Genomic DNA, 12,743 nt, shown 5'->3' on the forward strand with positions numbered 1-12,743 from the left:
CACACACACACACACGCACACGCACACGCACACGCACACGCACACATGCACACACACACACACACACACACACACACACACACACGCACACACACACACGCACACACAGAAGAAATTCCGATCATTTGATTTTGAGTATCTGCCGATACAGACACATCCATCCATTTTCGGATACTGCGTCGTCTATTTCTCGCTCAAATGTTTTCAAAAACATTTTTGAGAGCAATGTTTGGCTGTAAATGACACTGTGTGTGTGTTTACATGGCTGTCATGTTGGAAACAGCAGTAAATCAAGCTAGGCGCAGCAGGTGCTCTGAGGCTTTGATTAGACAGCGGTCTATTATAGACCGCTGTCTATATCCAGAAGTAACACACCGCTGAATTTGGCGATTGACCAATCAGAATCAAGCATTCAACCAAGCCGTGTAATAACAAGACGAGTTGACAGACCTCCCGCGGCGCTCCCTCCAGGTTGTCCAGGGTGACGGCTCCCTCGTACGACAGGAAGTTGAAGACGTTGAGGCCTCGCACCGCCTCCGGCCCGCGCTGCTTGTAGCCAAAGATCAGGTCAATCCACTGGTGGAGCTGGCATGAGACAAACTCACTCTCTAGCGCCTGGCGGGAAAGAGGTTATGATATGAACGCATAAAAAGATGTGTCTGTGACCCACAAACGTGTCACGACCCAGTGTTTGGGAACCAGGTGGACTAGACTGTTCTCTCTAGTAGCTAGCAGTCTCACCATGCGGTTGATGTAGAGTGTTCTCTCTAGTAGCTAGCAGTCTCACCATGCGGTTGATGTAGAGTGTTCTCTCTAGTAGCTAGCAGTCTCACCATGCGGTTGATGCTATAGTAGCTAGCAGTCTCACCATGCGGTTGATGCTATAGTAGCTAGCAGTCTCACCATGCGGTTGATGCTATAGTAGCTAGCAGTCTCACCATGCGGTTGATGCTATAGTAGCTAGCAGTCTCACCATGCGGTTGATGCGAACAAAGTCCTCAGGTTTCTTGGCCCAGGCAGGCAGCTCCACGTCGCAGACAGGCACCGCGTCCTCGCGCACCCCCAGCTCATACTCGTTACTGTTGACGAACATTTCTGGCAGGTAGTAGAACTCTGGGATCAGCTCCTGTTCCACGCAACAACAACCAGCACACACGCTTAGCTGCAACTAGACAGCATCTTATACATTCATAATGATAATTGAGAAGCTCAACCGTCTGGGCACCTAGGCTGCTGAGCCAGCCTGACGGCGTGCCGCGGGTTCGATTCCCGATCCAGACGGCTCCCCCCCCCATCTCTCTCCCCATTTCCTGTCAGACTACTTACAACCTATCAATAAAGGCAGAAAAAGCCAAGAAAAACAATCTTAAAAAAAAAAAATACCGTAATTGAGAAGCATGTTTTTTTTAAAGTATTTGATGATATGATTTTCATCATTGTATCATTATGTTCATTATAAAACCTACCGGTAGTATAGGGCCCTTTACCCATTAAAACCGGGTAAGCACCTGTGTCATTTTAGCGTTGGCTATTAAAAAATAGCAGATACGGTATACAAGCTCACGGCGCGTCACTTCGTTACCTGACAGACATTACGGCGGAACTCGGGTCGGTCTATGATTATGTGTAACACCCGAGTGTGTCCAAGAAGACCCGTACTGTGTAAAATGTGGAATCATTTTGAATTACGGAAAGGTTTGAGAAGTTTGAGTCTTAATTTCTAGTCCAGGACCAGTACCGGTAAGTACTTAATCATCATACTATAATTCTAACAATGTCTGAGTGTGTGTCCGTGTTAGGGTGGCCACCTGCAAGACCTCAGAAAGGAGGACACTTTTGCGGGGCTCGCTCCCCCGACCCCCCCCCCCCCCCTCCCAGACCCCCCCCCCCCCCCCCCCCCCCCCCCATATATTCATATTATTACTACTACTATTGCACCTGATTTTCACCACCATCATCTCCAGCATTATGTCCACAGACAACATATATTTGCTAATTAAATTAACCTTTTTAAATTATAGGGTACCACAAAGGCCATTCATTTTAGAATACATTTATTTTATTTCATGTTTAGATATGTTTCATGTTTAATCTCTTTCTTGTGGGTTTTTTTATACAGTTTTATGGTCATCGGTGTGGGACATAGAATGATGCCAGTAGCCTATATGTTCACACAGCCTCCCTGTCTTTATGATGTCGAGTTCCTTGCTCCATTGCTCATTAAATGTAGTTTTTCATTTCGGCATATTTGGTTTGTTTGTCTCTGCATTAACTATACTAAAGTGATTGTGAGAGCACAACAAACAAACCGACCATCCCACTGGCAGTGTTGCCCAGTTTTGGAAGAGAACCAAGGAACCATGTCTATGAAAACAAGCCCAAAAGAAGCCTGACTAGGCTTAGTAGCCTATTATATAAAACAAGCCTAAAGTCGCTTATAATTAAGCGGACATGGCAACACTCTTAACGTCTCCACTAGCCTCTCTCTTTTTAAGACAGTGTGGCCGGCTCGCTGCGGAGGCGGAGCTGAGCAGCGCTGCGGAGATTTTAATACCCAGGCAGACGACGTAAATGACACAAGCACTGTATATCACAAAAAAACCGGACAATTATGTGTCCGGCCAGAGGTTGAGGTGGGAGGAGGACAGGTGGGTCTAAAACCGGACTGTCCGGCGTGAAACCGGACGTCTGGCCACCCTAGTCCGTGTGTCTGTCTGTGTGTCACTGTGACTGCCGTAACTCCTTACTGCCTGCACCAATCAATCCCACTTTTCACACAGGCATTGACCATATGAATATAGAGGGCGTAACGGGCGTTTTTTCGATTTGACACATTAATGATTATTAATGAATTTATTAGTCGATTACAAACGCACCCGGGCGCAGTACCCCCCACGGCAAATATCTCACAACGGGTAAGGGCTAGTAGATATAATTGCACATATCCTGTATGTAGAATTCAAACAGACGTTAGACATAGGACACCATGAAAGTGTAATGTGTAGGGCTGGGTTTGCTGAGCAGTCCTCTATATAGCCTGCTTTCTATGGCATAGGCAGCTCCCGGCAAGATCCACCGGCTGCACGACATGAGACTAATTAATTAGAGCGACAGAGAGAGAGAGGAGTGTGTGTGTCTACGTGTGTGCGTCAATTTAACAAAGGTGCAGACGATCAGAAATCAGCAGAGAGTGATCAACGTTTGCGATACTGTATGCCGCATTGAAGTGGAATCGGACCCAGACTTTTTTTTCCTCCCTCGTCTGGGTTTCAGAGGCTATCCTATATATAACCTTTGAACTTCTTAGCTCACACTTAAGAGCAGCTACAAACTCAGCTCCCCAGGCCTGAATAAACGCTGTTAAAGCATTATTTGTGAAATTCCTATACACTTTAATGTAGAACAATGTTTGTTAATCATCATTACAGTCTGATTAAACACTAAAGCCCTATTTATATTAATTTGTCACACAAAGATAGCAAAAATAGGCGAACTACAAGCTTGTACATTTCACACACTACAAAACATGTCTGAACCATGATGATACCTTCACGTCGTGCGTGTGTGCGTGCGTGTGTGTGCGTTGTGCGTGTGCGTGTGCGTGTGTGTGTGTGTGTGTGTGAGAGATGGATACCTTCACGTCAGCCGTGTCTCTCTGACAGTTCCTCCATGACCGGCCGATACCAGAGAACGCTCGGTCCTGCGTGGTCAAACCCATTGGCGTTGAGAAAAAACGTGGTGAACGGCTCCTAAAAGTACATGAAATTAAATTAAAAAATAGTATTAGTTAAGGACATAAGTTCATATCACATGTTTCATCATCTCTGCCAATGTGTATAAGCACTCTTGTGTTACAACTGCCATGTTAAAACTGTGTAATCCAAATGACAAAAATGATCCTTTTCAGATGTTACAGCTAATAATACACCAGATCAGTGGTTCCCAAACTGTGGTGCGTGCGCCCCTTGTGGTGCGCGAGCGCCTTCTAGGGGGTGCGCAACATGAAATGTCTAATGGTGGTGCTATGGTTTTATTTGAAATATATTATATTATGCCAATATATGGCAAGTAATGCAACATATAGCCTATGCTGCATATATTATGCCATATTCAGGTTCATATATGTGCATATATGTGGATAAAAAGGAAATATATGTCTCTAGATAGCTTATGCAATTTATATTTCCATGTGGGGGGGTGCATCAGCTAGGTCGGGAGGTAACAGGGGGTGCATGGCCACAAAGGTTTGGGAACCGCTGCACCAGATGATTATGAGGACATGAGTGACCATTTTGGAAGTAGGTTGTACATTCGACCACACCACAGTCTGGAAGACGCATTCCTTACGATGGCTAAAGTACCAACGTCTTAAGGATGCTATTACAGTTGGTTGCTACTGAGATAGCGCCACATTTCCTTTGGCCTGTCCCACAAATCACACAAGTCACTAGCTCACTACTAGTCTCGCGTTGCCAGACTGTTTCCTCTTGCCTCTCGCAAATTTCAAATGCTTCCGTCATACAGTCTGGAGCAACAGAAGCTCAATCATGAGTAAGCGATAAAAGCGGAAGTGGAGACTCCTCCCCACTTCCATTTCGTCTTTACAGTTGCGCAAATGCATCCTACTATCAAAATAAATCACCTAAGCATATATAGCTTGTTGCTTAGCAGAAAAGGAAAGAAAATAATTAAAATATATTTCCGTGAACGTAAATGGCAACTTCCTTACTCGGAGAGCGGGAGGTGTGGTTCCAGACTATATATATATATATATATATACATATATATATATATATATATATATATATATATATATATATATATATATACTGTAGCATTCGGAGATTGTGAAATAGTTGTCTGGCGATGCGAGACTTGCTCACTAATCTCTCAAGACAGATTCAGGAGCTCAGCAGCTGAAAGGAAACCTTATTTATTTTGTTTGTTTTTACAGCTGGGTTACAAATGTACACTGCTTGTGTTCATATTTGGAAGCCTCTGTATTGTCCATACATTAGCTGTGAGAGGCCTGCAGATTGCAGGAATTCCCAAGCCGAGAGAGCTAAGGCAGTGCAGTGGCTATAATTCTGTTCAGTGTCTGTGACAACCCCGTGGTGGAGACGATGCTTCCTGTATCGTGATCTGCATCCTGAAACACTTTCAGAGCCAACGTTTTTAACTCAAATCTTTGCTTCTGGGGAGTCCCTGGAACAACGGGGGGGTCTGCGGCCAAATACATATAATTCTGGGGCTCCTTGACATGAAATAGTTTGAGAACCACTAACATAGAACCATAGGGTCAGAAAACTGTCATGATTTAGAAGACATTTATAGAATCGTCCTCAGGTCTAAATGGGTTCAACGTGAACACAAATAACCCATTTTGGTGGTTACATACATTATGTTATAATTTAGCTATCGAAAAATAGCAGATCTACAAGCTTGTAGGTCTGCTATTTTTTTTAAATCGCCTCAAACCTTTCCGAAAATTGTCATGATTTAGAAAACATTTTCTTTTAATTTCGACGTCAGGCCTGAATGGGTAGATACTAGATGTCCAATGTGCAGCAGGCCTACTCACTATTCTCAGCATCCACGTCAGTGTTGTGTGTGCGGTGGAGTATAACGTCGTGTAGTGGTGAGGCGGCGTGCCGTCTTCATCCCACGTCTCGTAGCGCTCTGCGTAGAACGCCGCCCGCTTGGGATTCAGAGCTCCGATTGGCTGGAAGAGACGCAGACAAATGTTAACGTTAAATGCTATATGAGATGACCGGACGAGGCTTCTTGTCTGGTTAACCCAGGTGATGTCAGCACTGAGACCTGTTTAACACGCCACACAATATACATACTTAATTAATTCATACTTAATTAATTCACATCAGCATTGCCAAAGCTAATATGTGTGTGTGTGTGTGTGTGTGTGTGTGCGTGCGTGTGTGCGTGCGTGTGCATGTTTTTGTGGGCGTGTGAGTGTGCTAACCTTGGACAGGTCTCTGAAGTTGCCAGGTAGGGTAAGGTCTAGTTCCTCAGAGTCATAATTGGTGAGAACCCACGGGAAGATGGGGTACTGATTCAAATCATTATACGTCCTCCCTGGAGAGAGAGAGAGAGAGAGAGAGAGAGAGAGAGAGAGGGGGGGGGGGGGGGGAGGGAAAGAGAGAGGTGGATTTAAATCTTGTTTCTATTATTTCATTCTACTCCTTTTAAATTAGTAGTTCTTAAACCTTTTTCGTGCCAAGGATCCCCAAATTGATTTAATGATTTATTTGGCCCCCCCCATCTGAAAACGGGTGTTCTGCGTTAAAAAAAACTAAATTATGAAAGAAAATGGTGTAAACAGATGCACAATCTCGCAGCACGGCAAGTGATAGCCAACATATAAATTGATTAAATTTAAAAAAAAAGTGGGGTCCCCGCTTTGAAAACCACTGTTTTAAATGATTGGTTCTGTATTTTACATTTGACTGTGTCTGGTCCTCTCTATGTTTATTCATTCCTTCTGGTAGACACACGTTTTCAACTACTGTATATGCAAATACCGGCTGACACTTTGTGTCGTGTCAGATGCTCGCTTCTGCTCGTCAAACTGTGATAACAACAGACTCTCAGATAAAACACGCACGCAAACGCACACACACACACACACACACACACACACACACACACACACACACACACACACACACACACACACACACACACACACACACACACACACACACACACACACAGTGTTCCAAAAAGCAAACACGACACGTTTGAGCGCGCTTTCATCGGCTTATCTCGTTTGTACAGACTGTTGACAGAAAGCAGCGACCTAGATATCAAATTTTGTTTTAAATGTAAAAAATATATATTTTTAGGAGACGGGAAGCAGGTTGGTCACTGAACGAAATATTGGGCCCAACCGTCACAATCTTCCCAAAATATTCACACTAAAATGGCTTTTTTCAGAGTGACAAATGAGGAGAAAAGCTTATTTACTGTGGACCTTCCGGCGTCTAACACTCTCCGGCGTCTAGCACCAGTAGACATGTGAGATCTGCCGTCAAATGGCGCCCACTGAGAAATTATCTGTGTACCATTTCGTCTCCAATTGGGACGGACTATCTTTCAAAAATCAACCAACCATCTTTGATGCTGCTCACCTGCGATGGTGTTGAGGAACATGAGGTACTCAAAGTTGGAGATCTCTCTCCTCTGCCAGCGCTGGGTCATGTTGGACGACTTGAACAGCTGACGAGGGGTCGCCAGGGAGATCCGCCTGCGTGGGATTGATGGAATACTTTATTAACTATACTATATTAAATACAGAGGTACAGTTATAATGCTGAAAGGACAACACAAAATGCCCTGCAGGCTTGTTTCTATTGTGGTCCTGTGTATTCAATTCAGCAAGACATAATATAAAGTAAAATACTATACAAGAAATCATCAGTACTAGGAGCATGTAAAAGTCCTTTTCATTCTATGATCTATTCTTTTGGGGGTGACGTGACAATGGAGATGCAGTAGTGCAGTGGTTCCCAAACTTCTCAGTCCGTGACCCAAAAAAGAAATGAGATGTTTGCCCGGGACACAAACTAGTGAAAATAACAGATCTACAAGCTCAAAATGCGTCGCTTCGCAGCACATTGTGAGCTTTTGATCGGCTATTTTTACTACTTCTAAAATATTTGTTCTAATGTATGGAATTCCTCAGATTATTCTTTCATTTCTTCACGAAATGACTGAAACAAAAATCATTGAATTCTGTTTTTAATTCATGAAATGTTTTTTGAAAATGTTTTGAAATAATATAAATGAAAAACCAAATGTAGGAAACAAAAAAACAAAGGGGACCCGTAACTATGTGTCCGCGACCCATAAATGGGTCCCGACGCAGTGTATGCGAAACAGTGCAGTAGTGTGTTCCTTCCTACCTGGCCTGGGGCAGACCGTAGCTGGTTCCCACTCCGACGCGGGGCAGGCTGTACACCACCCTCTTCACTGTGGCCTGGTCGGGGAAGTTAAACATCACAGACGCTGGAGAGAGAGAGAGGAGAGGGGGGAGAAAATAAGGATAAGGCCTAGAGCTGTCATAATTGGCCAAAAAATATTATTTTTAAAAGCACCACGTGGGTTTGATCCATTCGAACCTATCAATCTTCAAATGCATATTATTTTTAATATAATAAAATATTCTATGGAGTAATATCCTGGAGTAAGATTTCTGTCTTAATTTAGTTTTTATGGTACTTTCTATCACTGTATATAACGATTGCCTTACTGAGATGAAAGAAATGTCCCCCCAGGGCATGGCGGACGTTTTGTGTCATGCCGTTATCAACAGTAATATAATATCTATATAATAATAATAATAAATAATATTATGATAAAATAATAAAGTTAAAGTTGTCTGTGTTTTTGTCTATTACTCAAGCCAACACCCCAGGTCTGATCCGGGGGAAAGGAACATTGGCAACTTTTTGCTAATATTTTATAAATGTAACTTTTTCTTAACTTTTATTTTATACTGCAGTCAACTGAGAGGAAAGCAACAGGGAGCCGTGTGAGGATGCATGTTTTTTAATTTAATTTATTATTAAAGAAGTTCAAATCTTAAAAAATAAATAATAACTCATGAAGATACTGTACTGTACTGTATCTGACTCTTAACAGTACAGTATCTTCATGAGTTATTATTTATTTTTCCTCTAACAGAAGCCCAGGAGAACCTCCCCTAGAATGATATCGTTGCTGTCGGGTGGAAACCTCATATGTCCAACATTGTTACTTCTCAGGATTCAAATTCAAAAGTAGCAAAAGTAGCAGATCTACAACTCAAAACATGTCGCTTCACACCGCGTTTCGAGGTTGTGGATATGCTATTTTAGATGCTTTTGTGTGACGCTGTAGCGTGATCAAGTAGGGCGTTAATTTACAAAAAACACAAAAACTTAGAATATGGAGATAAGAGGTTTCTAGCCCAACAACAATGATATATGGAATATGGAGTTCCATACACGGGTGAAACAGTCACACAGTCATATTTTTGTTTACATGCTGACACACTCTGTTGGTGTATTATGTACAGTATACTACTGACACACCCCGTCTGTGTACTGTATGTACAGTATACTACTGACACACCCTGTCTGTTGGTGTATATGTACAGTATATATTACTGCAGTCTTACTCCTATTGGCCATGAAGACCTCCAAGCCGGTGTTCTGCAGGAGGTATCTTCTGGAGAACACGGCTCTGATCTCGCTGAACATCCACTTTCCATGAAGACCCTCAGAGTACGCCAGAACCTGTTCAAACAAATCACACGTAGCACAGTACGTCAGCTCAACGCCAAACAATTTCCCCAATCCCTCCTTGCACTGGTGGGGAGCCGACAATGAGGAGGAACATGCTATTCTTCTCAGTTCATCATTCACCATTGAACAAGCCCTAGAAATTGCTAATGTGGCCACAAAGATCTCCACCGGAGGCACTGTGGAGGATTCAAACACCCAGTCTGGCCGGGAGCAGGACATAAATTTACCCCTGTACCAGAACTTTACCCCTGTACCAGAACTTTACCCCTGTACCAGAACTTTACCCCTGTACCAGAACTTTACCCCTGTACCAGAACTTTACCCCTGTACCAGAACTTTACCCCTGCACCAGAACTTTACCCCTGTACCAGAACTTTACCCCTGTACCAGAACTTTACCCCTGTACCAGAACTTTATTCCTGTGCCAGCCGGATGGACTGGACTCTAAACTTTCAGAGTGAGTGTTCTCTGTCCTTGGCGTACCTTGGCGTTGATCTTCTTAAATGCAGGGTCTTCTTCATCCACCTCAAAGTAGATCTCTGTGGTGGTGATGGACAGGGTCCCTCTGGCCACCACCACAGGAGCTACCAGCTGGGCCGGAGTGCTCAGCACCACTGGGCCTATAGGAGCACAGGACAGCCAATCACTATCATGAATCTGCAATCATGATTAACCACTTCAACCCCAGCATCTCTCTCCTGGGGGGAACATTCTGCAAAAAATAGACCACCTACGAGCGATTTGATATGGTCCAATGTTACTCAGGTGAGTTTTATTAAGATTAGATGGTTTAAGTGGTTAAGGCTGCACGATCTATGGAAATAGATCTGATATGTGTCCATTATTTCATTAGAGATTATTATTATTATCTGATACGATACGTTTATATGATTATTTTATTGATTATGTTTTCGATTTTGATCTTTTCCAATGCTTTACACCAGGAGCCAACATCTACTTAATACTTAGTACAATAGACAATAATCATCAGAAACTATAGTGTTAAGTAAGACACTTAATTATTGTAAGTAAGGTATAACATTTCTTTGTTGTATTGAGAAGGTACCAGAGTTATTATAGTAACTAAACAAAAAGGAACAATGTAAAACTAAAACTAAATAGAATTGCATATCTGATGTAATGCGTTCTTTCACGCTACCCACACCCAATTATATAACTCAAGGCAATCAACTGCAAACCAAAACCTCAAACTAAAACTAAAACGTACGTACAATACAGTATCTAACACTAGACCATTCTGGAAAAAAGTGTATAATAGAATACAAACAAAACTATACCTGTGCTGTAATAGAAAACCTAACTAAACTGAAATCAAACAACTGAAAAACCAATGAAATTCAGAACTATAATAATTCAGGCACATACAGTAATTTTTTTTATAAAAAAATAAATAACAAAGCACATAAAAATATCGGTAAGCCGGAACACCATTTTGGTACACAGGCCATCATCAGGTTGTATCCATTTCCTGAGATAACCTGACGAAGAACTGCGTACCACAATGCTGCTGCTGCTGCTGCTGTTGTCGTTGGCAATGTTCAGATCGTTTAGGTAAGCAAACTTTCATGGCGTTATCTTGAGCTACCCTGATGAAAATGACACTGTGGAGCAGCTCGGGACAATAAGCCTCTGAATTAAGGTGCTGAGTGTACAAACACGTTGTAATTGGATGCTACTGCATCTTCCTCAGAGTCAAGACTCCCTAATAAAGAGACTTAATGCCTGAGCTGTGTGTTATCTACTGCTATCTAATCTAGGGCCAAAATGCATTTCTGATCTTGTCTGATATGTTGAACCATCGAGATCTTTCAGGTCATCTGAGAAAGATCTGCTTTCTGTCCCTAAAACAAACAAAGAAAGCAGCATTTTGTTTTCATACACCACCTATCTGGGACAAACTCCCAGAAAACTGCAGGTCTGCTGCCACTCATTTCTGACTAATAAAGTATTCAAAGAAAAAGCTTCCTATGATGTGGGAGAAGCTCTAGATTAGTACATGAGAAGTTTGTTTTGGATTTGTTTCAGATCAGTTAAATGTGATTCAGGGAAATCAGGACAACATTAGGATAGCATCAGAATCAGTGAAAAGCATATTTTAGCAGGTAATTAACGATTTATTTTCAAACATTGTTTTATGTTAGTGATTCTGCAAACCTTTTTTACAAAGTGAGCAACTTGCCTCTGGAAGTAAAAAGTCGTGGACGGAAACGTACTAGAAATGAGAGTGATAGACAGTTAATTGTGGTGTGTGCGTGTACGTGAACGTGTGCATGTGCATGTGCATGTGCATGTGCATGTGCATGTGCATGTGCATGTGCATGTGCATGTGCATGTGCATGTGCATGTGCGTGTGCGTGTGCGTGTGCGTGTGGGGGGGGCACACATACAGTATACGAGTCTGGCCTTTCATCCTCATTAAAAACAAAACAAAACATGTCAAGAATACCTTCTCACACACATACAGACCATAAAAGGTTTTGACCTATTGTGTGTGTGTGTGTGTGTGTGTGTGTGTGTGTGTGTGTGTGCGTGTGCGTGCGTGCGTGCGTGTGAATGTCTCACCAGCGAGGTTGTCTATCTCTTTCTCCTGCAGAAGGCTGACTGCATCATCGTCCCCCTCCAACATTAGCTCCGCCTCTGGGTTTTGACTGACCACCGATTGGCTGCGGAAGGTCTTCTTTGACTTAACACCCTCCTCCTCTTCCTCGGGACCTGTGTGTGTGTGTGTGTGTGTGTGTGTGTGTGTGTGTGTGTGTGTGTGTGTGTGTGTGCACACAGAAAAGAAAGCCAGTGAGCATCTTCTGACAGCATGTACTAGTACTACATACAACAATAATGTTCTGCCACTGTTGCATGATGGGATAGGCGAACTGACCATAGTCCTCCAGGGCTTTGAGTGACACGTCTGCATGGGTGGAGCCAAAGGCGTTCCGCACAAATCTCCGCCTCCTCCTGAGGTCATCCTCCCAGTAGTCCAGACGCCAGAAATCGTGTAATTGGCTAAAGCCAGAGAAAGGAACAAAACTGATCAAAGAGAAGGTTAGTGAGTGTACGGTGCTGATGTAAGGTGTTCATATATTCATATACATTTATCTAAAACTACACAAAAACATGAGAAGTGTTTGATACTAAACAGCTGATTTCACACATACTGTACGCACCGTAAACTTAAATAATTTGACTGTACATATACTGTAAGATTGACAACACAACAGCTAAAAAGAAAATGTAAGAATTAAAGAGCAAAAGTCCTATAAGTGCTAGAGCAGTAGTATATTCATTGCACTATGACTCAGCATTAGGGAGGGTTGTTCTAGGTTGGTACTAGCAATAGCTTCGAGCGGTTTGATGTGCACTGTTGCACCCGGAGTCTTCTAACTAACTAACTGATGGCAGAGGTTCATATTAGAGAAGTGA

General features: G+C 42.8%; 1 protein-coding gene across 1 annotated transcript in view; it reads right to left on the bottom strand.

The window, feature by feature from the left end:
* Positions 1 to 12,743, bottom strand: part of LOC310860265 (neurobeachin-like) — a gene marked incomplete at its 5' end in the record, with an annotated part of 223,075 nt that overhangs the window by 5,366 nt on the left and 204,966 nt on the right. Inside the window, 13 exon segments of the mRNA XM_083767079.1 lie at positions 451 to 615; positions 974 to 1,126; positions 3,635 to 3,703; positions 3,705 to 3,749; positions 5,582 to 5,722; positions 5,981 to 6,093; positions 7,149 to 7,264; positions 7,923 to 8,025; positions 9,179 to 9,296; positions 9,789 to 9,925; positions 11,506 to 11,538; positions 11,889 to 12,038; positions 12,202 to 12,326. Of these exon segments, the coding sequence (XP_083623205.1) occupies positions 451 to 615; positions 974 to 1,126; positions 3,635 to 3,703; positions 3,705 to 3,749; positions 5,582 to 5,722; positions 5,981 to 6,093; positions 7,149 to 7,264; positions 7,923 to 8,025; positions 9,179 to 9,296; positions 9,789 to 9,925; positions 11,506 to 11,538; positions 11,889 to 12,038; positions 12,202 to 12,326 (1,468 nt within the window).

The sequence above is a fragment of the Protomyctophum parallelum genome, assembly GCF_964188405.1.
Source record: "Protomyctophum parallelum genome assembly, chromosome: 1".
Lineage (NCBI taxonomy): Eukaryota > Metazoa > Chordata > Actinopteri > Myctophiformes > Myctophidae > Protomyctophum > Protomyctophum parallelum.